This window comes from Hemitrygon akajei, chromosome 12, assembly GCF_048418815.1.
Source record: "Hemitrygon akajei chromosome 12, sHemAka1.3, whole genome shotgun sequence".
NCBI lineage: Eukaryota > Metazoa > Chordata > Chondrichthyes > Myliobatiformes > Dasyatidae > Hemitrygon > Hemitrygon akajei.
The window spans coordinates 44,438,518-44,466,461 of NC_133135.1; the positions used below are offsets into that span (position 1 = coordinate 44,438,518).

The following is a 27,944-nucleotide window of genomic DNA, read 5'->3' on the forward strand; positions in this document are numbered from 1 at the left end:
AAAAATAGATTCATAAGTGTCTGGAAAGTGCTGTTAAGGAGATATAGTAGACAGACATCCCACCTCTCCTGGAATTTCTGTGAGTCTCCCGCATATTGATAGCTGCTCCCTGATGCCTGGAAATTAGATACAATATCCAGGAGAAAAGTTTCTTATGGGGGGGGGGGGGGGGGGGAGAGGAGAGGAGAGGAGAGGAGAGGAGAGAGAGAGAGAGAGAGATCAATCACAGGCTGAAGTACTGTTTTCTGTTTGATGAATACCGATCATATATGCTGTCTCACTCTTTGTTATTTTTATCATCTAGTTATAATGTGGTTTTCATTACAGAATGTTCCTTAAGCAACTTTTTGATAGTTTGCAATTTCATCTGCTTTTTTTTTAGATGGCATCTGCCGCAGATTCAAGATATGGACAGAAGGATGCATCAGATCAGAATTTTGACTATATGTTCAAACTTCTCATAATTGGAAACAGCAGTGTGGGAAAGACTTCTTTCCTTTTCAGATATGCAGATGACACATTCACATCAGCCTTCGTTAGTACCGTTGGTATTGACTTTAAAGTGAAGACCGTTTACAGAAATGATAAAAGGGTCAAGTTGCAGATTTGGGTAGGTGATGTTTTTGTCTTATCATTTTCCCCCTGAATTGCTGAAACACAGAAAATGCTTCACTCCTTGCATAGTTTAATAAGTTAACTCTGAGTGCTAGTGTGCAAAAGAAATATTGAAAGTTGTCATATTCAATATTGTGTTTGTGACTCTTAATTGCTGTAACTATGAAGGTGGCCACTTTTGTGGCATTGAGGGGGCAATGTTATGAGGTTCTGATAGCTGAGCTAGGAGCTGAGATAGTTCAGCAGTGGACATTTTGGAAGGAAAGTGAAGACTTAAGGCATTAAGGTTTGGAGAAAGCATATAGTGGAGAGTAGAGAAAATATGCAGTAGCAAGGGGAAGAGCTCTAGTTCTGCTGATTCCTGTTCATCTTCTCACTGACATTTGATAGCCTTTTAAATACTGCTAAGTTGTATATAATTCTACTAACATTAATATTTTACTTCCTTTTTATGGAATAGAATGAAACTAAAAGTTACGAATATTCTGGACATTACTGAATCAGCCTTTTTGGTTTAAACTTCCAAAATTTGTTGGGAGGACAAGTCACTGTAGAATACCCAATACACTCAGTAAGGTGTTTAAATTTAGGCTATTTGGTATGGATTTATTGAACCGTTAAAGTAAAATTCTTTCTTGGGAAGTGAAGATATGCCTACAGGAGGAACATGAAAATTAATGTAAGATTTTATCAAGCATTCAGACCTAAAATTCACTGTCTTAAAAAGTGGCAAGCAAGGAAATTATTTTGGGGATCTGATGGAACAATGTTATTTATGTATATGAGGAAAACAATTTCATGAAAAGCATGATGGCAGAATATAGTATTAATGGTAAGACTCTTGGCAGCGTGGAGGATCAGAGGGATCTTGGGGTCCAAATCCATAGGACACTCAAAGCTGCTGAGCAGGTTGATTCTGTGGTTAAGAAGGCATACGGCGCATTGGCCTTCATCAACCGTGGGACTGAGCTTAAGAGCCAAGAGGTAATATTGCAGCTATATAGGATCCTGTTCAGACCCCACTTGGAGTACTGTGCTCAATTCTGGTCGCCTCACTACAGGAAGGACGTGGAAACCATAGAAAGGGTGCAGAGGAGATTTACAAGGATGTTGCCTGGATTGGGGAGCATGCCTTATGAGAATAGGTTGAGTGAACTCGGCCTTTTCTCCTTGGAGCAATGGAGGATGAGAGGTGACCTGATAGAAGTGTATAAGATAATGAGAGGCATTGATCGTGTGGATAGTCAGAGGCTTTTTTCCAGGGCTGAAGTGGCTAGCATGAGAGGGCATTGTTTTAAGATGCTTGGATGTAGGTACAGAGGAGATGTCAGTGGTAAGTTTTTTACACAGAGAGTGGTGAGTGCGTGGAATGGGCTGCCTGTAGTGGTGATGGAGGCGGAAACAATAGGGTCTTTTAAGGGACTCCTGGATGGATACATGGAGCTTAGGAAAATAGAGGGCTATGGGTAAGCCTAGGTAGTTCTGAGGTAAAGACATGTTCAGCACAGCTTTGTGGGCCGAAGGGCCTGTATTGTGTTGTAGGTTTTCTATGTTTCTGTGCATGAGTTGAGGTCAAACAAAGGCTGATGTAAATTATAAATATATAAGTTAAACAAGTAGTGCAAATAGAGATAAAAATTAGTGAGGTAGTGTTCACGGGTTGTTCATTGTTCAGAAATCTGATGTCGGAGGAGCAGAACCTGTTCCTAAATTGCTGAGTGTGTGTCTTCAGGCTCCTGTACCTTCTCTTTAATGGTAGCAATGAGAAGAGATCATGTCCCCGGTGATACTGGTCCTGAATAATGGATACTGCCCATTTGAAGCTTCAACTTTTGTAGAAATCCTCAACGCTGGGAAGAGAGCAGGACGTGGGTGAGGACAAAGGGAGATATTAGAGCAGAAAAAGGTAGGTTTTAAGGAATATCTTGAGGAAAAAATAATAAAGTGTTACAGGATTTTGGATAGACTTTTGAAGCTTCTGTTCATCATGTAGGTCTCACATAATGAATGGTAGGGCACCGAGGTGTGGTAGAAGAAATAGATCTGGGAATACAGGTCCATAATTCATTGAAAGTGGTGACACAGGTAGATAGGGTCATAAAGAAAGTTTTTGGCACATTGGCCTTCGTAAATCAAAGTATTGAATACAGGACATGGGATGTTATGTTGAGGGTGTATAAGACATTGGTGAGGTGTAATTTGGAGTATTGTGTGCAGTTACACCTACCTACAGGAAAGATGTAAATAAAATTGAAAGAGTATGGAGAAAATTTACAAGGATGTTGCTGGGTCTGGAAGACCTGAGTTGTATGGAAAGATTGAATAGGTTAGGACTTTATTCCTTGGAATGTAGAAGATTAAGGGAAAATTTGATAGAGGTACACAAAATGATGAGGGGTATAGAGAGGGTAAATGCAAGCAGGTTTTTTCCACTGAGTTTTGGTGAGACTACAGCTAGAAGTCATGGGTTAAGGGTGAAAGATTTAAGGGGAACCTGAGGGGAAACTTCTTCACTCAGAGGGTTGCGAGAGTGTGGACTGAGCTGCCAGTGTAAGTGGTGCATGTGTGCTCAATTTCAGCATTTTAGGAGAAGATTGGATACATGTAAGGATGGTAGGGATATGGAGGACTGTGGTCCCAGTGCATATTGGAAGTAGGTAGTTTAAATGGCTCAGCAGAGACAAGGTGGGCTGAAGTCCCTGTTTCTTGGGCTGTATTTTTCTAACTTTATTTAAAATTAGGTGTCCAATTCAAGGAGTGCCGATATCTCTGAGGTTAGTCACACAGACCTGCTGATTTCCTCCAGCACTTTGTGTGGGTTGTGAGGATTATACAGATGGGGAGCAGTGAAAATCTGAGATATTTGAAAACAAGCATGAGCATTTTCAAGTTATGCTGAGACCATGGGCACAGGAGTATTAGGTGAATGGGGCAGTGCCAATTAGGACATCACAGCAAGGTTTCAGATGAATGTAAGTTTATGGAGGGCGAAATCAAGTACAATGTTTGCAGAGGCACTTAGTTTTAAACTGTTTGATTTTCTTTCTATTTAAACATAGTTATCAGGTTTGCTTTCCATGAATAGAAAATGACTTGCAACAAATTATTATTTGAGCTGTATTCACCTACAGGTACATTAATACACCAACTGTAATCCAGGAAATAGCCATGACTCATTCATTCTGTAGTGGAACATTGTGTCCAAAGCTGCTGAGTCGATTGAGGGTCATAACAGGAGTATCTCATTCTGAATGGCTTAAGCAAAATTTGCAGTTTGTCTGTTGCTGCCTTCATTCTCTTTCAGAAAAATGTTCTGTGCAGCCAAAAGCTTGTACACAAGGCAGTGTCCCAGAGAGCACCTTGCAAAACTTTTTATATCAGGGTTCTGGCATAAATAATTGTCTGAATAAACAATTGAGAAAATACTGTTCATATTCTTTTACAAAATGTTAGAAAAATAGAAAAGCTACGGCACTATACAGGCCTTTCGGCCCATAAAGCTGTGCCGAACATGTCTTTACCTGAGAAAATTACCTAGGATTACCCATAGCCCTCTATTTTTCTAAGCTCCATATACCTGTCCAGGAGTCTCTTAAAAGTCCCTATCATATCTACCTCCACCACTGTCGCCTGCAGCCCATTCCACGCACTCACCACTCTCTGCGTAAAAAAAACTTACCCCTGATATCTCCTCTATACCTACTTCCAAGCACCTTAAAACTGCCCTCTTGTGCTAGCCATTTCAGCCCTGAGAAAAAGCCTCTGTCTATCCACACTGTCAATGCCTCTCATCGTCTTATACATTTATATCAGGCCTCTCATCCTCCGTCGCTCCAAGGAAAAGAGGCTGAGTTCACTAAACCTATTCTCATAAGGCAGGGTCCCCAATTCAGGCAACATCCTTGTAAATCTCCTCTGCACCCTTTCTATGGTTTCCACATCCTTTTTTTAAAATAAATTTTTAAAATTGAATTTTCAAATGGTTACAGAAGGGAAAAAAATTATCAACTCTTCCCCCCTCCCCTTAACCCCTCCCCCCTAACATATCCCTGTAGAAAGAGAAAAAAAAGAGGAAAAAAATGAAAGAAAGAAAGAATGCCTGGATATCAGAAGATCCCCACATGCTCCATGGAGTTCATAATAGCTTTAGTATATATATTTATTTCTTTCCCCAAATAACCAATAATGTTATCTTCGGAGCACCTATATATTTAATCCTATCTTTTGAAAATAAGGGCACCAAATTTTCAAATATTTCATATTTATCTCTTAAATTATAAGTAATTTTTTCAAGTGGAATGCAGCTAAAAGCTATATCTATTTTAATTTTCTTAATGTATGTTAAAATTATTTTTCTTTTCACTGGTCCATTAAGCCCATTAACATTAAAACTTTAAAAATTCAGTAAATTAGTCATTATTTTTAAAACAGGGTTACTCCAGTCTATAGTAATACCTAACTTTTCAACTTTCGTAGTACCTTGGGGAATCTTTTTAAAATTCTCCGTGTTGCTATGTGTCTCCCCCCACCCCCCGATTGTCCAGGCAAAGAAAGAAAGATTAAAGAAAAATAGATTATAAAGAAAAAAATAACAAAATACCCCCCTACTAATGTTGTGAATAAAAAAAAACCACAACATTATCCCCCTCCATTGTACGGGCCATGGCAATTGCCATGATTACACACGTGAATCCCGTAGCAATCGATCCAAAGTTCCCCCAGCTCCCCCGTAACATAAAAAAGTATATATAAGAGAAGAAAAAATAATATCACTACTCTCAATTAATATTTCTCAAATTTTTACCTTTCTCCCCCTGTATCATATAATTAAGAATATATTTAAATATTCTTCTGTCCTTAAACATCCATCAACTCCATTCACTGTCCCTGTCTTCATCTTTAATCTGTTTCACTTTTAAATCTTTGGCTGTGGTTAGCGAATATTTGGGAGTTCTTGTGCAAATTCTTCTGCATCCCGATAATCAGTAAAAGATCTTCTTTTTCCATCATCCAAAAAAATTATCAGGGTTGCCGGGTGGCGCAATATAAATTTATAATCCTTTTCCCATAAAACTTTTTTCGCTGGGTTAAATTCACTCTTTCTCTTCAAAAGGTCATAACTTATATCAGGATAGAAAAGAACTGTTTTCCCTTCTATCATCAATGGCCCATTTCTCTTTCTGGCACGTTGGGCAGCCGTCTTCAGGATCTTTTCTTTATCTTGATATCTTAAGCATTTTATCAAGATTGATCGTGGGTTTTGATCAACTTGAGGTCTTGATCTTAAGGCTCTGTGAGCCCTTTCAATTTCAATTAACTGTGTTTCTTCTTCCATTTCCAAAATTTCCGGAATCCATTTTTGAAAAAAATTTATTGGATCCTCTCCCTCTATACCTTCTTTAAGTCCAACAATCTTAATATTATTTCGTCTGCTAAAATTTTCAAGTACATCCGCTTTTTCCAACAACCGTTTTCCTTCTGATGTCCAGGCAGAAATATTATCTTCCATTTTATTCACTCTATCAATGGTGTCTCCCATTGTTTCTTCCAAGTTTTTAATTTTCTTGTCCATTTTGTCCTGTCTTTTCATCATTTTATCAAACATAATCTTCATATTTTTAATATCTTTTTTATTACTTTTAATGCTTTTAATTCATGCATTATTTGCACCAAAGTTTTTTTATGTCTCCAATATCACCTCCAACCTCTTCCTGTTGCTCTTCTTTGTTTGTCTCTTCATCTTCGTCTGATTTATCCGGAGAATCTGATTTCACCTCATATTCACTTTCACTTTCAGTTCCGATCATAGCTGGGATTTGTAGTTTGGGTTGCTCGTGTTTGCGCATGCCCCTTCCTTCATGCATGTGCAATTCCTGTTGCTCTTTTTGTTTGGAAACGGTTGATGTTGCCGTAGTTTCCTGTTCTGTATCGCCGGAGGTAAAATACACTTGAGCCCGAGGCTCTTTCATGGCGGCCGGCCTTGATTCTTTTCCAACTTGTGTTGTCTTCAAAGTAGTAGTTTTCTTCTGCTTCTGTTTAGGAGACATATCTTAAGACAATCCTGAGTAGTTTATAAGTTATTTTAAAAAAGTATTTACTAACTTTTCTTCACTTAAACATTATTTTACTGGTTTTTTATGGGAGAGCTGGATTTCCATGTCTCGATCCTACGTCATCACGTGACGCCCCCCCCTTCCACATCCTTCCTATAGTGAGGTGACCAGAACTGAGCACAGTACTCCAAATGAGGTCTGACCAGCATCCTATACAGCTGCAACATTGTCTCTTGGCTCCTAAACTCAGTCCCACGGTTGATGGAGGCCAATGCACCGTATGCCTTCTTAACCACATAGTCAACCTGCGCAGCACCCTTGTGTATCCTATGGACCCGGACCCCAAGATCCCTCAGATCCTCCACAGTGCCAAGAGTCTTACCATTAATACTATATTCTGTCATCATATTTGACCTACCAAAATGATCCACTACATTTATTTGGGTTGAACTCCATCTGCCACTTCTCAGCCCATTTTTGCAATCTATCAATGTTTCACTGTAACCTCTGACAGCCCTCCACACTATCCACAACACCACCAACCTTTGTGTCATCAGCAAATTTACTAACCCATCCCTCCACTTCTTCATCCAGGTCATTTATAAAAATTATGAAGAGTAGGGTTCCCAGAACAGATCCCTGAGGCACACCACTGGTCACTGACCTCCATGCAGAATATGACCCATCCACAACCACTCTTTGCCTTCTGTGGACAAGCCAGTTCTGGATCCATAAAGCAATGTCCCCTTGGATCCCATGCCTCCTTAATTTCTCAATAAGCCTTGCATGGGGTACCTTATCAAATGCCTTACTGAAATCCATATACACTACATCTACTGCTCTATCTTCATCAATGTGTTTAGTCACATCCTCAAAAAATTCAATCAGTCTCATAAGGCATGACCTGCCTTTGACAAAGCCATGCTGACTATTCATAATCATATTACAGTATGCCTCTCCAAATATTCCTAAATCCTGCCTCTCAGGATCTTCTCCATCAACTTACCAACCACTGAAATAAGACTCACTGGTCTATAATTTCCTGGGCTATCTCTACTCCCTTTCTTGAATAATGGAACAACATCTGCAACCCTCCAATCCTCCAGAACCTCTCACTTCGCAAATGATGATGCAGAGATCATCACCAGAGGCTCAGCAATCAACTCCCTCACCTCCCACAGTAGCCTGTTGTACAACTTGTCTGGTCCCGGTGACTTATCCAACTTGATGCTTTCTAAAAGCTCCTGCCCATCCTCTTTCTTAATATCTACATGCTCAAGCTTTTCAGTCCGCTGTAAGTCATCCCTACAATCGCCAAGATCCTTTTCCGTAGTGAATGATGAAGCAAAATACTCATTAAGTACCTCTGCTATCTCCTCTGATTCCATGCACACTTCTCCACTGTCACACTTGATTGGTCCAATTCTCTCATGTCTTATCCTCTTGCTCTTAACATACTTGTAGAATGCAGTGGGGTTTTCCTTAATCCTGTCCGCCAAGGCCTTCTCATGGCCCCTTCTGGCTCTCCTAATTTCATTCCTAAGCTCCTTCCTGTTAACCTTATAATCTTCTAGATCACTATCATTACCTAGTTTTTTGGACCTTTCGTAAGCTCTTCTTTTCTTGATTAGATTTTCAAAAGCCTTTGTACACCACTGTTCCTGTACCCTACCATCCTTTCCCTGTCTCATTGGAACATACCTATGCTGAACTCCATGCAAATATCCTCTGAACATTTCCCACATTTCCGTACATTTCCTTGAGAAGATCTCTTTCCAATTTATGCTTCCAAGTTCCTGCCTGATAGCCTCATATTTCCCCTTACTCCAATTAAATGCTTCCCTAACTTGTCTGTTCCTATCCCTCTCCAATGCTATGGTAAGGGAGATAAGAATTGTGACCACCATCTCCAAAATGCTCTCCCACTGAGATATCTGACACCTGACCAGGTTCATTTCCTAATAACCAGATCAAGTACAGCCTCTCCTCTTGTAGGCTTATCTACATATTGTGTCAAGAAACCTTCTTGAACACACTTAAGAAACTCCACCCCATCTAAGCCCCTTGCTCTAGGGACATGCCAGTCGATATTTGGGAAATTAAAATCTCCCAACACGACAACCCTGTAATTATTACACCTTTCCAAAATCTGTCTCCCTATCTGCTCCTCGATGTCCCTGTTACTATTGTGTGGTCTATAAAAAACACCCAGTTGAGTTATTGACTCCTTCCTGTTCCTAACTTCCACCCACAGAGACTCTGTAGACAACCTCTCCAGGTCTTCCTCCTTTTCTTCAGCTGTGACACTATCTCTGATCAATAGTGCTACGCCCCACCTCTTTTCCCTCCCTGTCCTTTCTGAAACATCTACATATTGAATGTAGATTTTGAGATTATAAAACGTGGAGTAGAATAGGACATTTGGTTCAACAAGTCTGTTCCACCATTCCATCAAGGCTGATTTAATATCCCTCTCAACCCCATTCTCTGCTTTCTCCGAGTTGGCTAATTTTGCAGATTAAGTATACAGTGATAACTATAATTAACATTAATAAAGCAAAGACAAAGGGTGATATTAGAGCATACAGATTATACATTTTATTCTGCATTCATTATTACTTTATCCTGCTAGGTGATAATTTTAACCTTTAAGCTCTACATAATTTATCATTCAACATTAACTTGATTGCAGAACTCCTTTTTAATTCCTTAACTTGTTATGCTCTCTTACTTTCTAAATCAGATCTTTTATTCTTGTGTGAACGAGAATGCTTTCTTGCTTTTCTTTTTGTGCAGTGACCTGTTAACTATAGTTCTCTGACTAGTGTGGTCTAAACCAGGAATACTTTTTCAAATCATTCTATATTAAACAAAGGTTTATCTGAAATAATGCAAGCCTGGGTTATAATTGCATTTTCTAAAAAAAAATCTGAAACACCATTCCATTCCTGCAAAGAAAAGGGAAAAGACTAAAGTCAATATTAAAAAAAAATTATCCATATGGCATGAGCGATCTGATTAACCATTTTCTTTGAATGCAATTAATGAGCATAATTACCCTAGCCCAATTACTAATGTCAGTGAGTTTAATCCTTAGAGCTATTTAGGTGGGATTGGATTTAATCAGTTAGTAAAACCCTTTCTCATCTCTGATTTTAATTGTAGGTGGCACTTGGCCTCAATTAAGTTCACATTGCTCTGATGAATCTGTTGCATCAGGCTTCTCAACCCTTCAGCAATAAAAGTAACAATTCCGCTGGCATCTATCCACTTTCCATTGGGACAAATGGCAACCATTCTGTAACGGTTACAATATAATCTGCAGCGACAACAAACAGGGACTGATGACTTGTCACCTTTTCCACTCCACATACAGGTTGTCCTACCATGTCACCTATGGGGAAAAGCTGTTCAAGTTGCTAACTCCATTTGGTTGCCTATCTGAGAGAGAGAGAAATTAGGTCCATGCCTGTTCCCAGCAGGAGTGCTGGGTGCATAAATTGTCAATCAAATGGACAACAGAAGAGGCAGATCTTAAAACAATATTTCCCCCGATCATCCCTTACCCTACTCTTTCCATCTTTTTTGTACATGGTTTGGACATGAATGTGACTAGCCACCTGCTCTCAAACCATGCAATCTTCTTTTTGGTCACTTGGTCCCAACACAACATTGTAACCTGAAATAGCACAGTGCAATGGCTCCCTTTGAGTTCCCAAAATACCTTTGACAGCCAGTGAAGCCTGTCCTTGGACTCAATGACTATCAAAGTTGCAGCTAACATTGAATATTTTTGAATGCTTTTGATATCCATAAATCTTTAGGAACCATTAAAAAATAAAAAAAGTAAAATTATTAACAAATTTTTTAAAAATTGAGAAAATGTAACTGAAAATGTTCCCAGACATGCTTAAAATTATTAAATGAATTGAAGTTACTGACTTAAATAAATTAGTAGCTCTCCAAATTGTTCTCCCAGTGCTTGTTAATTCCCATTGATTTTAAAATGGCCTCAGTACCCTTGCCAGGCCTACAGACTAACCTGGCAGAGGATTAGCTAACTGCTTTACAGGCCCGAGAGCTGAGAAATCTAAAGATGTCTGTGCCGCCTCGCTGAACCTCTGTCAGAGCCTATTGGCAATGTGCAGTCGATTTGCTGGCGTTTAAGTGGAAAATCTTTGGCAGCATCAGGTTTATTATCACTGACATCTGCCATGAAATTTGTTGTTTGTGGCAGCAGTACAGTGCAAGACATATAAATTACAATAAGTTACAAAAATAAATAGAGTAGAAGAGGAATGGTGAGGTAGTGTTCATGGACCATTCAGAAATCTGATGCTGGAGGGGAAGAAGCTATTCCTAAACTGTTGAGGTGAGTCTTTAGGCTCTGTTACCTTCTCCCTGATGGTAGTAATGAGAAGTGGGCATGTGCTGGATGGTGAGGGTTCTTAATAATGGATGTTGCCTTCCTAAGGCACCGCCTTTTGAAGATGTCCTCAGTGGTGGGGAGGCCTGTGCCAGCAATGGAGGGACTTTTCAATTCTGCACGCTGGATCCTCCATAACAGGTGGTGTTGAACCCACTCAGAATGCTCTCCACTGTACATCTGTAGAAATATTTCAGTCTGTGGTAACATACCAAATTCCCCCAAAATGCTAATGAAGTACAGCCACTGGCACACCTTCTTCGTGATTGCATTGATGTATTGGAGCTTGAAGCTGCTTGGCCTTCCCACTGATGATTGGAGTGTGTTCTCCCGACTTCCCCTTCCTGAGGTCCACAATCAATCAGATCTCCATAAGCTGTATAATGCCCTTGTGAGCCAACACCTTAAGTACTGTGTACAATTTTTGCCTCCATATTTTGTGAGGGGTGTGACGGCACTGGAGAGAGTTTAGTGAAGGGCGACTAGACTCATTCCAGGTTGCAGGGTATGAGCTACGAAGAAAGGTTAGAAGAATTAAATCTTTTTAGCCTAAGTAGATGTAGAATGAGAGGAGACATGATAGAAGTGCTCAAAATCATTAATGGATCCAGTCAAATGGATTCAAAATTGATCCATCAACAATGACACAGGGCCACAGGTGGAGACAGTTCAAAGGAGATTTCAGTCTAACATCAGGAAGCATTTCTTTACAAAGTGAGCTGTGGGCCCATGGAGCAAACTACCTAGTTGTGTAGTTGAGAGTAGCACTTTAAAAACTTTCAAATCTAAACCTCATAGTTATTTCAATACATGATATGAATAGAAATTTGGCAAGCTTTGTTGGGCTGAATGGCCTGGTCTTGTCAAAAACTTCTAAGTGTTCCAAGTAACTGGCCCTGCTAAAGTTCAAAGTACTTGTATGTTACCATATAAGATTTATTTTTTGCAGGCATTCAGAGTAGAACAAAGAAATAAAGCAGAATCAATGAAAAACCACACACAAACATGGACAAACAATCAATGTGCAGAAGAAGACACACAGTGCAAATACTAAAATAAATAAATAAACTGAGAACACGATTTGTAGAGTCCTTGAAAGCAAATCCTTAGGTTGTGGAACTGGTTCAGTGCTGAGGTGCGTGAAGTTAATCATGCTGGGTTAGGACCCTGGTGACTGAAGGATAATAGCTGTTCTGAACCTGGAGGTGTGGGATATAATGCTCTTGTACGTCCTTCCTATTTGCAGTAGCAAAAAGGGAGCACAGTCTGGATGATGGGGGGGTCTTTGATAATGGATGTTACTTTCTTGTGGCAACACTCCTTGTACATGTGCTCAATGGTGGGGAGGGTTTTTCCTGTATTGGACTAGGCCGTATCCACTACTTTTTGTAGGCTTTTCCATATCAAGCCGCAATTCAGCCAGTCAGGATAATCTCCACTGTGCTTCGTTACAAGTTTGTCAAAGTTTTAGATGACATGCTGAATCTGCTCAAACTTCTAAGAAAGTGGAGGTGCTGCCGTACCTTCTTGCGTGCTGCTTCCAGGACAGATCCTCCGAAATGGTAACGTCAAGGAATTTAAAGCTGCTGACCCTCTCCAACTCCGGTCTCCTAATGAGCACTGGCTCATGGACCTCCAGTTTCTACCGGAGGTCCACAAGCCAATAATCAGCTCTTTGATTTTGCTGACGTTGAGTGAGAGGTTATTGTTGTGGCACCATTCAATGAGATTTTTAGTGTCCCTCCTAGATACGATCCAGAACCCTACAAGGAGTTCAGGTATGATCTATAGACGCCAGTGTGAGTGTGTAGGAGTGTTTGGAGTTGGAGATGCAACCGGATGCAGGCTTTGCATGCCATTACTTCCTATAAAACCTAAAACATAAATGGCACTGATGCTTCTCTTCCATTTGAGTTCAAATCCTTCCATGCATATTTTGAAAGGGAGCAGAATATTACCCTTGTGCAAATTCTCACAGCATCGAGTAAGCTGCAGTCTTTGTCTGGAAGATCAATATTAGGTCATCCTGTGAGAGGGTGAACCCTGACAAGCCACCAGGCCCTGATGGTGTACCTGCAGGGTGTCGAAAACCTGCGCTGACCAGCTGGCGGGAGTGTTCAGTATGACACCTGTTGCAGTTGGATGCTTGCACCTGCTTCAACTGGGCAGCAATCAGACTGATGCCCCAGAACGGCATGGTGACCTATCACCTGGTAGCAGTCAGAGCTACAGTGCGGAAGTGCTTTGAGAGGTTTGTCATTTCTAGAATTAATTCCTGCCTGAACAAGAACCTGGAGCCACTGCAGTTTGCCTACCACCACAACGATCCACTGGTGCTGTATTTGGCATCAGAACATTTAGACAAGAGCAAACACAAAGTACATTGCAGATGCTGTGGGCAAATAAACACGTAAAAACAAGCTGGATGAACTCAGCAGGTTGGGCAGCATCCATTGAAAGGAGCATTCAATGTTTTGGGCTGAGACCCTTCGTCAGGACTGAAGGAAGAAGGGGGCAGGGGCCCTATAAGGAAGGTGGGGGGAGAGTGGAAGGTGCCAGGTGAAAAACCAATCAGAGGAAAGATCAAGGGGTGGGCGAGGGGAAGCAGGGAGGGGATAGGCAGGAGAGGTGAAGAAGGAATCTAAGAGGAAAGCACTATGGGTAGTAGAAGAAGGCAGAGTCATGAGAGAGGTGATAGGCAGCTAGAAGAGGAGGCAGAGTGAAAGTGGGATGGAGGAAGGAAGAGGGAGGGAATTACCGGAAGTTGGAGAATTCGATATTCATACCAAGTGGCTGGAGACTACCCAGACGGTATATGAGGTGTTGCTCCTCCAACCTGAGTTTGGCCTCATCATGGCAGTAGAGGAGGCCCTATATGGACATATCCGAATGGGAATGTGAAGCAGAGTTGAAGTGGGTGGCAACCGGGAGATCCAGTCTGTTGTGGCGGACGGAGCAGAGGTGATTGACGAAGCGGTCCCCCAATCTGCGTCGGGTCTCGCCGATGTAGAGGAAGCCACACCGGGAGCACCGGATGCAATAGATGACCCCAACAAGACAAGAGCCAAGACAAGAGCAAATCATGTCAGGCTGCTGCTTACTGATTGCAGCTCAGCGTAAAACACCGTCATCCCCTTGGTGCTAATCTACTAGCTTCAAAAACTGGGCCTCTGTTTCTCCCCCTGCAACTGGATCCTTGACATCCTCGTTGGGAGACCACAGTCAGTGCAGATTGGAAATAACATCTCCTCCTTGCTGCCAGTCAGCACTGGCACCCCTCAGGGTGCTTAGCACACTGTTCTACTCTCTCTCCACCCAGGCACAGCTCAAACGACGTCTATAAGTTTTCCCAGGCCATCACTGTTGTTGGCAGAATTTGAGATGGTGGCGAAAAGGCGTGAGATAGATCGGCTGGTTCACTGGTGTTACAACAACCTTGTACTCAGTATCGGCAAGACCAAGTAGTTGGTGTGGACTTCAGGAAGAGTATGTCAGTAGAACACACACCACACCTCACTGCGAGATCAGCAGTGGGAATGTGAGCAGCTTCCTGGACATCAGCATCTGTGCGTATGTGGGGGGGAGGTGGTGGTGGTGATCTTTCTTGGGCCCAACACATGGAGGCAATCTCAAAGGTACTCGGGCAGCTCCACTTCATTAGCAATTTGGGAAGATTTGGTATATTGCCATGGACTTTTGCAAGTTTCTGCAAATGTGCAGTGCAGGTCATTCTGACTGGTTGCATCACAGACTGGTATGGAGCCTCTAATGCACAGGATCGAAAGCAGGGGTAAGGAAGTGTAGACTCGCCCAACTATCTCTACCACTGAAGATATCTTCAAGAGACAGTGTCTCAGGAAGGAGGCATCCATCACTGAGAACCATAACCATCTGGGGCTTGCCCTCTTTGCATTACTACCATTGGTGAGGAGGTACAGGAGCCTGAAGACCCACACTCAATGGTTTGTAGGAACTGCTTCTTTCCATCTGTAATCAGATTTCTGAACAGTCCATGAATACTGCCTTGCCATTCCTCTTTTTCACTACTTACTTTGTGTTGTAACTTGCAGTAATTTTTAAGATTAGCACTGTACTACTGATGCAAAACAAAGGAATATTACAAGATACGAGTGTTAGTAAACCTGATTCTGTTAACTATCCGTGGTAAAGCTGTTCTGCTGATATAACTAGTACAAGTAATTCAAAGACTTTGAAGCATTTTTGAGTAACGTACAGAGATATAAAGGAAAATATCCATGGAAGCAAGCCTAGGACTTTCCTCATATGTCGTTTGGATTTTAAATGATATGTGAGAGATAGAAAATAATCATGTTCCGAGCCATCTAGATGAAGGGTCTCAGCCCAAAACATTGACTGTTTACTCTTTTCCATAGATGCTGCCCAGCCTGCTGAGTTCCTCCAGCATTTTGTATATAGTATATTGATAAAGATGAAAGATTAGCTTTATTTGTCGGAGGTAAATGGAAACATACAGAGAAATGTGCCATTTGTGTAAACAACCAACGTAGACCACGGTTTGTCGGGGCCGCCCTCAAGTGTCGACATGCTCCTGGTGCCAACATACCAGTTCTACAACTCACTAACTCCAACTGTGCATCTTTAGAACGTGGGAGGAAAGCAGAGTCTCTGGAGGAAGCCCACACAGTCATGAAGAGAATATATAAATTCCTACAGACAGCAGCGGGAATTGAACCTCAATCAGTGATTGCTGGTGCTGTGGAGCCCTAACTGCTGTGCTACCACACCACCCTTTCAACTTGCTTTCATAGCTCAGGTCATAGAATATAACAGTTTAAATGCTATGTTGCAATCTTGCAAAACACTGGTTTGCTTGCATAGATTATTGTGTGTGCCACGCTAAAGGAAGGACGTAATTGCACTGGAAAGAGTGCAGAAGACATTCTCCAGATGTTGCCTAATCTGGAGGGGAAATTTGATAACCTGGGCTTGTTATCAAAAGGGGCTGGGGAGTCACCTGATAGTAAGTAAGATTTTGAGAGGTAAAATGAGCATAAATAGTATGGTAAGGATATCATAAACTAGAGGGTAGGGGGTATGGTTCTAAGGTGAGTGCCAGAAGATTTAAAGGGGATCTTAGTGGTTGATAACTGGAATGCATGTCAGAGAAGGTGGTAGAATTGGGTACAGTTACAATTTTAAGAAGCATTTCAGCAAGCATTTCATTAGTTGATGCAGAGAAGGGTATAATTTTAATGTGGGCAAATTGATTAATGTAGATGGAGGAAAAGTTGGCAAAGGCTTAGTGGGTCCAAGGACCTCATTTCTTTGTTGTACAAATCTGTGATTCACACTGAGAGTTATTCAACATAATTCAGTTTGGCACATGTCATCAAATAGATATATAAAGGGCTTTAGCATGTTATTGACATGAAACGACGATTTTATTTCTGAGATTACTGATTCAGCTTGATCTGCTAAGTATTTCCAGAATTTTCAGCTTTTGTTTTAGATTTCAGGTATTTGCAACAATTTGGTTTTGAATTTTACTGTAATCGCAGGATAAACTGTAGGCAATGATTACATGAGAACAGGATTTTTAAAATGGTGGTAAAAATAAAAAGCCAATTAAATTACATTTTAAAATGTTTTTAAATATAAAGAACTAAAGAGAGCAGACATTGCACTGTTATTCTTAGGGAGGGAGGCAAAAGCATCTCAGGTGAAATGGGCAGGAGGATGATGTGGGAGAAGTGTAAAGACAGGACACGTTACAGTCTATATTTTGTTATGGAAAATCAAAGCGTTAAGAATATTTGCACTTTGTTTAATTTGCAAATGCATTTGCAGGATTTTTTCCAGGATGCATGTAAATGTGCTTGATTAGCATATATTTTTCACAAAACTGCTCTGAATTGAGTATCCAGTGTTATCCATATTTCCTAAATCAGCACTGATTTGAATTTCTACTTTTAGTCAGAGTTCATTGAAGTTGTAGTGCCTTTGTCAGTTTGATATTAAAGTCTCAAATCCTTTGTTGGATAAATCTTTGGTTCCTGAACTATTTAAATGCTATCAACTTGTACATTTCAACAATGAAGCAAAACCTATTGCAATAATACTATGCTAATATTATGCAGTGATATTTGGTCCATACACTGCTAAATAATACTGAATTTAACGGCCTTCATCATAATCTGTGCATTGTTTAGAAACATGGCAATGAAAGGATGCGTTGTAAATGATCAAACATCACTAGAAGTTCAAGGAGGTGGTCAAAGTTCAAGATTAGCTCTTCTTTCAAAGATGCTGAGAAATTGCTTCACTCAGGGTTAGTATCTTTGAAACTCTCAACCCTGGAGTTGTGAATGTATTTAAAACTGAAGTAAATAGATTCTTGGCTGCTGAAGGAATTAAGGAATATCGAGCTCTAATTGAATTCCAGCCATTATCTTTTTTAGTGTAAGAACAAATTTGAGCAGTCTTTTAGCCTATTCATATTCCTGTTTTAAGTAATTTAAGAAAAATATTGGACAGTAGTAATGGTCAAAATTCTATTGGTATTTTGATCCACATGTTATAGATTTGTTTATATAATTAGTACATTTTCATATTGCATTCAGCCATTCAATGTATCTGGTAATAATTTATCTGATATTCTTGGTCAGGTACAAAGAAAATATTTATTTTGGTAGATTAATGCAGAATTCGCAGACAATTCCTCAAACCTGCTCAGTTTCCTTATATGCAAATTAATCAATTATATTTATACAAATATTATAATATGCATAAATTTAGGGATTTCTATCAAATTAAGTGTTAATTAGGTAGATATATCAACAAAGAAATTGTAATTGTTTTTATACACTGGAAAATGCTTTAAAACAATATACGTTAAAAAACAGTATACTATTTAAATACTATCAACTTGTACATTGCAACAATGAAGGAAAACCTATTGCAATGATACTATGCTGGCATTTTATGGCTCACAGGCACCCTGAAAATTATCCATTTGCCTTGCAGTCAGTGTTCCCTCTAATTTTTTTTACAGCTGAGCAGACCTGCTATTGCCCTGAGCAGGAAATAAGTTACAGGGCCTGAAAGCTGCACGGCACTTTAATAAAACATTATACAAAAGAAAATTCCATTTGTGCAGCAACAAAGACTGTGTGCACGAGAGCATTTCAGTTACTGCGTGGCTGCACACTCGCTCACCTTAGCTGGAACAGTGCTCACAGTTTATAAGTAAATTAAAAATTTCTGAAAGCACATGTGCCTCTTATTGAAAGCTTGTGTAAAAAATAATCATTCAGGGTAGTTGAATATAGGATACTCTCATATGCAATATTTAGACAATAATGAATGCATACTCAAACTGAGTGTTGTTTGTCAAAGTAGTTTGTTGTCCAGACTAAGCTGTGTTGTGTTTAGCCTAACACGATTACAGTGCCAGCAACGTGGGTTCAATTCCACCACCATCTGTCAGGAGTTTGTACTGTTACGAACCCTGTAACTGGGTCACTTACCAGCAAAGATAGAGAGGTCCGTTGAAGTCTGATACTATTTTTAACAGTATTTATTAGTAAAAAGACACAAAAATAATATCAATGCAAACATACAGATAATATACGTCGTCAATACTAAATCTGAAAGTACGGGTATAATAATAATCAATGAGAAATAGCTCTATCGTTGTCTAGGGGATAATGTATTGTCCGATGGAAATATAAAAGTCACTCAGTTCATGCAGGCTTCAGCCTTTGGGGATCGCTGGGTTTGCAATTGTTGGAGAGAGAGAGATTTTGAGAAAAGAAACTTGCCGGCTTTCCTTGATCTGATCTTGATCCGTATTCGTCCTTTAGCGAGGCCGTTCTGTGGAGGACTTGTCATCCAGGCAAGGATGGACACACACACACAAGTCCCCACCGGTCTCATACGTTTCTCCTGGTGTGTCTGAAGGGGTTGTTCCCCAGACCCTCTTTTATCCTTAGTCACGGGGTCTCAGATGTCAATCAGGTTGGGATGATGCAATCCCTCAACCAGACCACTCTGGTCATCCCCTGAGGGCTTCAATGAATAGTACAGTACTCAATACACAATTCTGTCTCCAAGAGACAATAGCCGTTATCCGTGGCTTTGTCTTGCTGAGGGGCCAGGACACATTCCAAAACCTTGAGGATTCTCTCTCATTTCCTGGGTCCAAGACCCGAATTAATAGCGATCTTGCGATTCTCAAGAAGGAGGGGGCGACTTTGTACCCTTCGGCCCCTCAGAGTTGTGGCACATTCGTAACAGTACATTCTCCCCGTTACTGTGCGAGTTTGTTCTAGATAACTGTTTTCTGCCAACATTCAAAAGACCTGTGGATTATTTGATTAATTGGTCACATGGGTGTAATTGGTCAGTGTGGGCTTGTTGGGCCAGAAAGGCTTTTAATTGTGCTGTATCTCTAAATAAATAAACCTTTGAACTAAAATGATTTATGTCAGCTTATTTTACTCAAGTTTAGTTGAAGTGCTACAGTATATTTAACAACCACCATACAAATTAGTAGTTCCACAGTGATTACAACAATTTAAGCATCAAGGTGTGGTATTGTACCCAAAGGAACATAGATCTTGGCATTTTGCCGGTGTTATGTAAATATGAATGTGCTTGATAGCTCATTGAAGATGCTTGCATGATTCGGTGTTCTCAAGGTATGGCATTCTTGGGGAGTTTATTGAAGGAAATGAAGGCATTTCTGGAAAAGCAAATGCTTTGTAAGTTAGGAGTCCAGAAGATTGGAGTCTCCACTTGTTGCATGAAATTCGTTGCTACTTCTTTCAGATTGCGTCTTCTAAGTGTCTTCTGTGTGTTCATTGAGTTCCCATGTACTGCATCAAATATATGAACGTGAGTACCAAGGGTAAATATTGCAGTACAGTTCAGCTGCAGGGGCACCTTAGTTGAGTCAAACTTGTATCTGTGCATAAGCTACATGTATATCTTCAAGAAGGAATTATTCAGTAGCAATCAGGCAATGATTCTTGTTTTATTTCTCCAATCCTATTGAAAAATCTTGGCCGGAAATGTTGACTGTACTTTTTTCCATAGATGCTGCCTGGCCTACTGAGTTCCTCCAGCATCTGCAGATTTTCTCTTGTTAATGATTCTAGTTTAACTTTTTAAATATGGATAGCTAAAAGTAACTTAGCTCCAACTTCCACCCTGCCCTCAAAATCACCTGCTCCATTTCCGACCCCTCCCCTTTCTCAATCTTACTGTCTCTATCTCCAGAGACACCTTATCCACTGATGTCTATTACAAACCCACAGACTCTCATGAGACTACACTTCATCCCACCCTACTAGTAAAAACGCCATCCCTTTTCTCAGTTCCTCCATCTCCACTGCATCTGCTTTCAGAATGAGGCTATGCATTCTAGAACAAAGGAGATGTCCTCCTTTTTCAAAGAAAGGGGCTTCCCTTCCTCCACAATCAGCACTGCCCTCAACCACATCTCTTCCATTTCACATGCGTCTGCTTTTACCCCATCCTCCATCACCCTACTGGGGGTAGGGTTCCTTTTGTCCTCACCTAGTACCCCACCAGCCTCTGCGTCAGCACATAATTCTCCAAAACTTCCACCACCTCCAGTGGGATCCCGCCACTGAGCATCTTTCCCTCCCCTGCCCACCTTCTGCTTTACGCAGGGATCACTCCCTACGTGACTCCCTTGTCCATTTGTCCCTTCCCACCAATCTCCCTCCCGGCACTTATCCTTGCAAACGGGACAAGTGCTACACCTGCCCCTACACTTCCTCCCTCACTACCATCCAGGGCCCCAGACAGTCCTTCCAGGTGAGGCAACACTTCACCTGTGAATCTGTTAGGGTCATCTTCTGTATCCAGTGCTCTCTGGGTGGCTTCCTGTATGTCGGTGAGACCTGATGTAGCTTGAGTGACCGCTTCGCCAAGAATTTACACTCCATCTGCCAGAACAAGCGGGATCTCCCGGTGGCCAACCATTTTAGTTCCACTTACCATTCCTGTTACAATATGTCCATCCATGGCCTCCTGTCGTGATGAGGCCGTACTTAGGTTGGAGGAACGACACCTTACTGTATATTCTGTCTGGATAGCCTCCAACCTGATGGCATGAACATCAATTTCTCAAACTTCTGGTAATGCCCCCAACCCCCTCCCCCTCTCACCTCATCTCACTAATCAACTTCCCAGCTCTTTATGTCATCCCTCCCCCCCCAGGTTTCACCTGTCACTTGGTGGTTCTCTCTCGCCTCCCCCCACCTTTAAAATCTACTCCTTAGCTTTTCTCCTCCAGTCCTGTCAAAGCGTCTTGGCCTGAAACGTTGACTGTACTTTTTTCAACAGATGTTGCCGGGCCTGCTGAGTTCCTCCAGCATTTTGTGTGCACTGCTTGGATTTCCAGCATCTGCAGATTTCCTCTTGTTTATGAGCTAAAAGTAATTACTTGTGGCAATGTTGTGTTAATTCAGCATTGATTGGGATAGATCCTAGGATTTAGGCAGGGGTTCACATCAGACTGCAAATTAATCTGTAAAAAACATGAAAGGAATAAAGCAGTATTTAATGTGATCTCAACTGCACAATTCGTTTTCAAAATAAATCGTTGTACTGGGTTTTTATTTTGCTGCTTTTCCTGATCTATCCTTTCATTATCAACATCTAACATTCAAAAATGGAAACACAAATAGTAAATAAGTTGTAAAATGACTTTGCTAGTTTGCATTTCTGAACAAACTGGTGCTAATGCCAAAGGGGAACAGAAAATGCTCTGTCCACTATCTCTCCACCAGGATCAATATCATCAGCTGAAAAGCCACACGCATGTTAAAGCTTAAAGCCCTATTAAACACAATTCAAGCCAACACACTTTCGTTTCTAAAATTGTAGTTGTGTAAGTAATACTGTTATGTTTCTTCCAACCCCAGTGAAGTGGCCAACATATTGAGGAACATGTGTTTAACAAAAAGCTAATATCTGATCCTCCTCCAACACTTTTCTTGGGAGATTATCATTTGTGGGAGTTATGATGAAGATCCTCCATAGTTGAGGACTATCTCCCTTCCCTGGACCAGATAGAGAGTTGGAGGTGAGAATGTTGATAGAAATTCAACCTCAGCCCATGCACCTGCTGGAAAATGGTGATGAATAGCAATGACAAACAATGCATGTCTAGATTTTGTTTCCCTTCCTCTTATCTTCAATGAAAAATGGAAAAGAGAAGGGATTTTTTTAAATTTTGAAAATGTTCTTGAGTTTTCTCATGAGGTGATATTATGTAAATAAATTTCCTCTGTTTTAAATGTGGTACCCATGTATGTCCTCATCAGTCTTCCTTTTTACATCCCTACAGAAGCTCTTACAGACATGCTTTCTATCTTTCTCTCTCATCTTTTCTCATATCATACCTTGCTTTTCTCTGAATTGCTTGGTCTTCCTTTGAATTATAAAATATTTCTAATCCTCAAGCTACTGCTGCTTTTAGCAAACTTATAAGCCTGCTTGTTTGCTGCATGCATCCTATCTCCCTCTGTTCCAATTGTCCAGAACCCCAATTCTTGTTGACTTGCTGGAGCTCCACAAACTCTCTCTAATCCATTGGCTTCCACCATTGACAACTGTATCATCAGCTCCCTCAGCCCCACTTCCTTGAATTCTCTCCTCCTCGTTTTCTTCATACAGAGCCTTCCTTTTGTATAAAGCCATCCAAAATCTCAGAAGTTTAGTTTCAGTGACCGTTTGGTCAGCTGGTGATCTAGTGATTGGGCAATTATGGAGGCTGAGGTGGCAACTTGTACTTAGTGAGCTCTGTGCTTTGAAGTGCCTTCCTAATCTGCTGACCTCCTTGTGGCTAATACTTCACTGGGCATGATTCTTCACTGGTCAGTGTGCTCCCAAGCTTGCCCTTCCTGGGCCCATACAGTTTCTTCATTGAGAAGCTGGCTGTTAGCAGGCCCAGTGTAGCCCAGGGTCTCCAAGTGCGTGACTGGCTCCACTTCCAGAATGGCCCAGTCGCCATGTCCAAACAATCATTGAGATTATACCTTTGTCAATGTCTTTGTGGAAACATTCAAAACCTATGAAAAGGTCAAAATAATATTTTTTAAATAGTTCAAAGGTCGCAGACAAAATACACAGACTGAAATCAATCCCATTTAAAAGCAGCAAGGGAGCATTTATGCTTTCAAGTTTCACACCCCCCTAAGAGGTTTTGCTTCACAGTGGCAGTGCAATCAGGTTGCATATTTAGTCTTCTGGAGTAAATGTAGATCGCTTCCTCAACTGGGTCTTCGCATCCAATTTACACCAAGGATAGCATTGTTGTGAAATGGTTTTGCACAAATCCATCATTAGAAAAACCTGTGACTTGGAGCAAATGTTTGTTAATCTTGAAAGCCTTGCACCAAACATTTCTCTTGTATTCTGTCAACTGAATAGCTTTTAAATTACGAGGGGTGATTGATAAGTTTGTGGCCTAAGGTAGAAGGCGTCAATTTTAGAAAACCTAGAACATTTATTTTTCAACATAGTCCCCTCCTATATTTACAAACTTAGTCCAGCGGTCATGGAGCATACGGATCTTGGACCTCCAGAAAGTGCCCATTGCAGGGATGATTGATAAGTTCATGGCCTAAGGCAAAAGGAGATGAGTTATACAGCTCTCGTTACATGCACATGCAGGTCAACTCCTTGAGTGATTATGCAGAAAGTTTGAAGTCCCTGCTGTGGACACTTCCTGGAGGTCCAAGATCCGTATGTTCCACGACTGCTGGACTAAGTTTGTAAATGTAGGAGGGGACTATGTTGAAAAATAAATGTGCTAGGTTTTCTAAAACTGACTCCTTCTACCTTAGGCCACGAACTTATCAATCACCCCTCGTATTTCTATAGTACAGACAGTCAGAGAGTAATTCATTTTTGTTCATGTGAAGAGGGATAACGCAAGGGAGTTCTCCCAGCAACAGTTTCCTTCTTTGTATTCAATGTTCACACAGGTAGATGGAGGTCATGAAGAACATGTGCTTGTCTTCATAGCTCAAGAAATTGAGTATAAAACTTGGGACTGGGAATGCTGCTTCTTTACAAAACAGTGGAATATTGTTTGCAGTTATGGAGGCCACACTTTAGGAACACTTTGGTTGCACTGGAGAGAATGCGGAGGAAGCTCACCAGAATGGTGCGTGAGCTGGGGGGAGGGTGGCTTCTGATGTGGGGTAGATTGGTAGGTTGTGTTAGTTTTCCCTTGAATGAAGGAGGCTGAAGGATGACCTGGTATAGAGGTGTCCAAAACGATAAGAGATATTCAGAATCTTTTCCCTATTGTAGGGATATCAAAAGCAATTGGATATAAGGTGAGTGGGAAGAGTTTTAAAAGGAATTTGTGGCACAAGTTTTGTTTTTCACAGAGAGTAATTGATATCCAGAACTTACTGCCAGAGGAGGTGATGGAATGGGATGCAATCTCTAGTTTAAGGATCATTTAGACAGGCGCTTGAAAAGTCAAGGCATACAAGAATATGGTCCCAATCCAGACAATTAGGATTGCTGTAGATGGGCAGAAATGCTGGCATAGATATTGTGGGCTGAAGGACCTTGTTTCTGTGCTGTTGTATGGCTCTGTGACTGTAACCTGGTGCGAATTCAGCAGGGAAATTTCCCAGTTTATGAGTTGGATCCTTTATTTCTCAATTGTTTGATCCTTTGTCTATCTGGATTGGTAAATTTGTTTGCTCTCAAGAATGGACAAGCTATGAGATTTAAAACAATGGAAAATATGTTAAAATTGCATGACACCTTTATGATTTTTTCTTATAATTAATGTTACCAATTACCTTAGTTTGCAATTGACTTGACTGAGCACAGCAGCGTGAGAAAACAAAAATATTTGGAAGGTCAGTTAGCATCTTAAAAAAAAAAGGTTATTGCATTTGAGATTTGCGTGCATAATTGGACACATCTGAAATGTATTGTCACGTGCTGATGTATATTTCCAGTATTTTCTATTTTTATTTGATATTTATATTATTTTGATGTTTATCACCACTAATTAGTCGTAAAATGCCACAAGATTTGTACATTTCCTCGACTTATTTTTAGCCTAAGCTGTAGATTGCATTTGGATAGTCCTGATCATCATTGATCTAATCCTGACTGCTGTAAAAGGTGGCAGCTTTGTAAACCGATGGTACTCTGTCTCTGTCAGATTGGAAACCTGCTCCACCTTGAAGGCATGCACCACCTGTTTACTAAGTATAGGGTATAGTTAACACATCTCCCTGGGGTTCAATCAGTGCTACTGTTACAGAGGAGTTGCTATGACTAAAATTAGCAAAACAATTTCATGATTTCCGTATGCACTCGGGAAACAAAAATTTGGGCAATGTATTTTGTTGATACCACAATGAAAATATATGATGTTTTAGAAATCACACGTGCATTGAAATATCTGACAAAATAGTGCTATATCTGTGGCTCATGCTAATTTCATATGAGGACATGGAACATGGTTTCTAGTTGTGCATTTACAGGTTTTAAAATGGAATGAACTATAAACTAAAAATACCTGTAATCTCCAGGATTACTGATATTGATTGCTCATAATTTCAGGAGTCTCACAGCACCTGGGTCATGAACTTCTTTGCACCATATCTCACCATGGTTTGAGATAAAGGCAAAAGACTTCAGTGGGAATTGTATTTGAATGTGGTGAAGTGGATTTGGGTGAGCTCATGGTAAAATAGCAAGAAGATAGGGAACCATGCTTCTGAAGCCCTGAAGGAGATGAACATTTGAATGAAAATTTTTTGTCTTCAGAAGATCTCACCTGAAAAATATTGGGAGTTCTGGAGGAGATATGGTGAGAACTACAGTTAGAGAAGAATCCCTCGTTGTCTTGCTCAGCTGATTCCTCAATTTAACTTCACACAGGATCTGCTCCTTTAAGAAGCCTTAGAGTGTGGCACCTCTTGTGCACACCTGCTTTCATGTGTTTCATGCCAACTGGTCCACTGCTTTATTTTTGTTGGCTTATGTATGTGATCATGTGGATGTAGAAGATCCATTTTGTGCTTTTTGTGCTGAAAGCAATCACCAATTAACTCATTTGTTCAATCATAGCACAAACAAAAGGACAAGCAATTTCCTTTGCATTTTGAATTCAGGTTGGAGGTGTTCATTTTTATTTTCGTTTGACCAAATCTGGTAATTTTGTCAGTAAATACATTCATGGCGCCGCAGTAGTGTAGCAGTTAGTGCGACACTATTACAGATGGGGGCATTCTGGATTTTGGAGTTCAATTCCGATGGCATTCTGTGAGAAGTCTCCGTACGTCCTCCCGTGGTATGTGTGGGTTTTCTCCGAGTTTCCTCCCACAGTCCAGTGACATACAGGGAGATTAATTGGCCATTGTAAATTAACCCATGATTAAGTTAAGTTTAATCATGTTTGCCAAATGAGCTCTGAATATTTTCTGGGACAATCAAATTTTATTGATCAACTTTGAATTTAACTACTGTTTTATTGGCAATGATCTTCAGTCCTTAAACTCTGGGATTAATCGGGTTTTGGCAACCTGTTCAATTCTAAGGGCACTATCCTTCATTTCACAGTGGTGTTTCAAGAGGCTATATTGTTAAGTCAGGTCAGTTGCCTTGGATAAAATTTTCAGATTTTGAAAATTGACCTTAGTAAGACCCCACTTGGAGCACTGTGTTCAGTTCTGGTCACCTTATTGCAGGAAGGATGTGGATACTACAGAGAGAGTGCAGAGGAGATTTACAAGGATCTTGCCTGGAATGGAGAGCATGCCTTATGAGAATAGGTTGAGTGAACTTAAGCTTTTCTCTTTGGAGCGACGGAGGATGAGAGGTGACCTGATAGAGGTGTATAAGATGATGGGAGGCATTGATCGTGTGGATAGCCAGAGGCTTTTTCCCAGGGCTGAAATGGCTAACATGAGGGGACATAGTTTTAAGGTGCTTGGAAGTAGATACAAGGGTAAGTTTTTCACACAGAGTGGCGGGTGCATGGAATGGACTGCCAGCGACGGTAGTGGAGGCGGATAAAATAGGGTCTTTTAAGAGATAGTTACATGGAACTTAGAAAAATATAGGGCTATGCAGCAGGGAAATACTAGGCAGTTTCTAGAGTAGGTTACATGGTTGGCACAACATTGTGGGCCGAAGGGTCTGTAATGTGCTGTAGATTTCTATGCTCTGTCTCTATTTGTTGATCTTCATAGCTGCTAATTTAAAGAAACTTTAAAAGTTTTTAATCACCTCTTCAGCATTCTTATGATTTGTTGATGCATTTCCAGGCCACCTGAGCCCATGCCCAAAATGTAGTCACTGCTCTAATGTCAGCAAAAGTGTTAATTATTTAATGAGTAGGATTCTGCGAACAGCACTGAGGCTGCACCGAGCCACCAGGCAGCCAACTTTGTATAATGTCATTTGATTTAACACTGATCAGAGAGGAGGTACATCTGACATTGAGCACTTACTTGATGTGACACTGGAGTTTAAGCCTAGATTATGTACTCAAGTCCTTGAAGATTACAACCTTCTTAACAATCTTCTCTCATTTCACCCTTCCCCCAACTTGTCCCTGCTTGCAACTAACAGGTGTAATATTACACAGAGTTCTATATATTGCTTCAAGAGGTTGGTGTTCTATCAAGATTATAAGAACGATTGCTTATCTCAGTTGAAGTAGCAGAATTTGGTGCTACCTTGGGCATTCTGAAAGTTGGGAATTCTAGAAAAGCCAGCTATACCTTTAAAGTGGGCAGGGGTAAACATTCAGAGAGGACAAAGTCAATTTGATGCTGATGTCTTAAAGT

General features: G+C 40.7%; 1 protein-coding gene across 2 annotated transcripts in view; it reads left to right on the forward strand.

Moving 5' to 3' along the window:
- Positions 1-27,944, forward strand: part of LOC140736958 (ras-related protein Rab-3C-like) — a 137,594-nt gene that overhangs the window by 19,530 nt on the left and 90,120 nt on the right. For both annotated transcript variants that reach the window (XM_073063011.1, XM_073063010.1), the window contains exon 2: positions 383-610. In XM_073063011.1, coding sequence (XP_072919112.1) covers positions 383-610 — 228 coding nt within the window. The remainder of the gene's footprint in view (positions 1-382; positions 611-27,944) is intronic.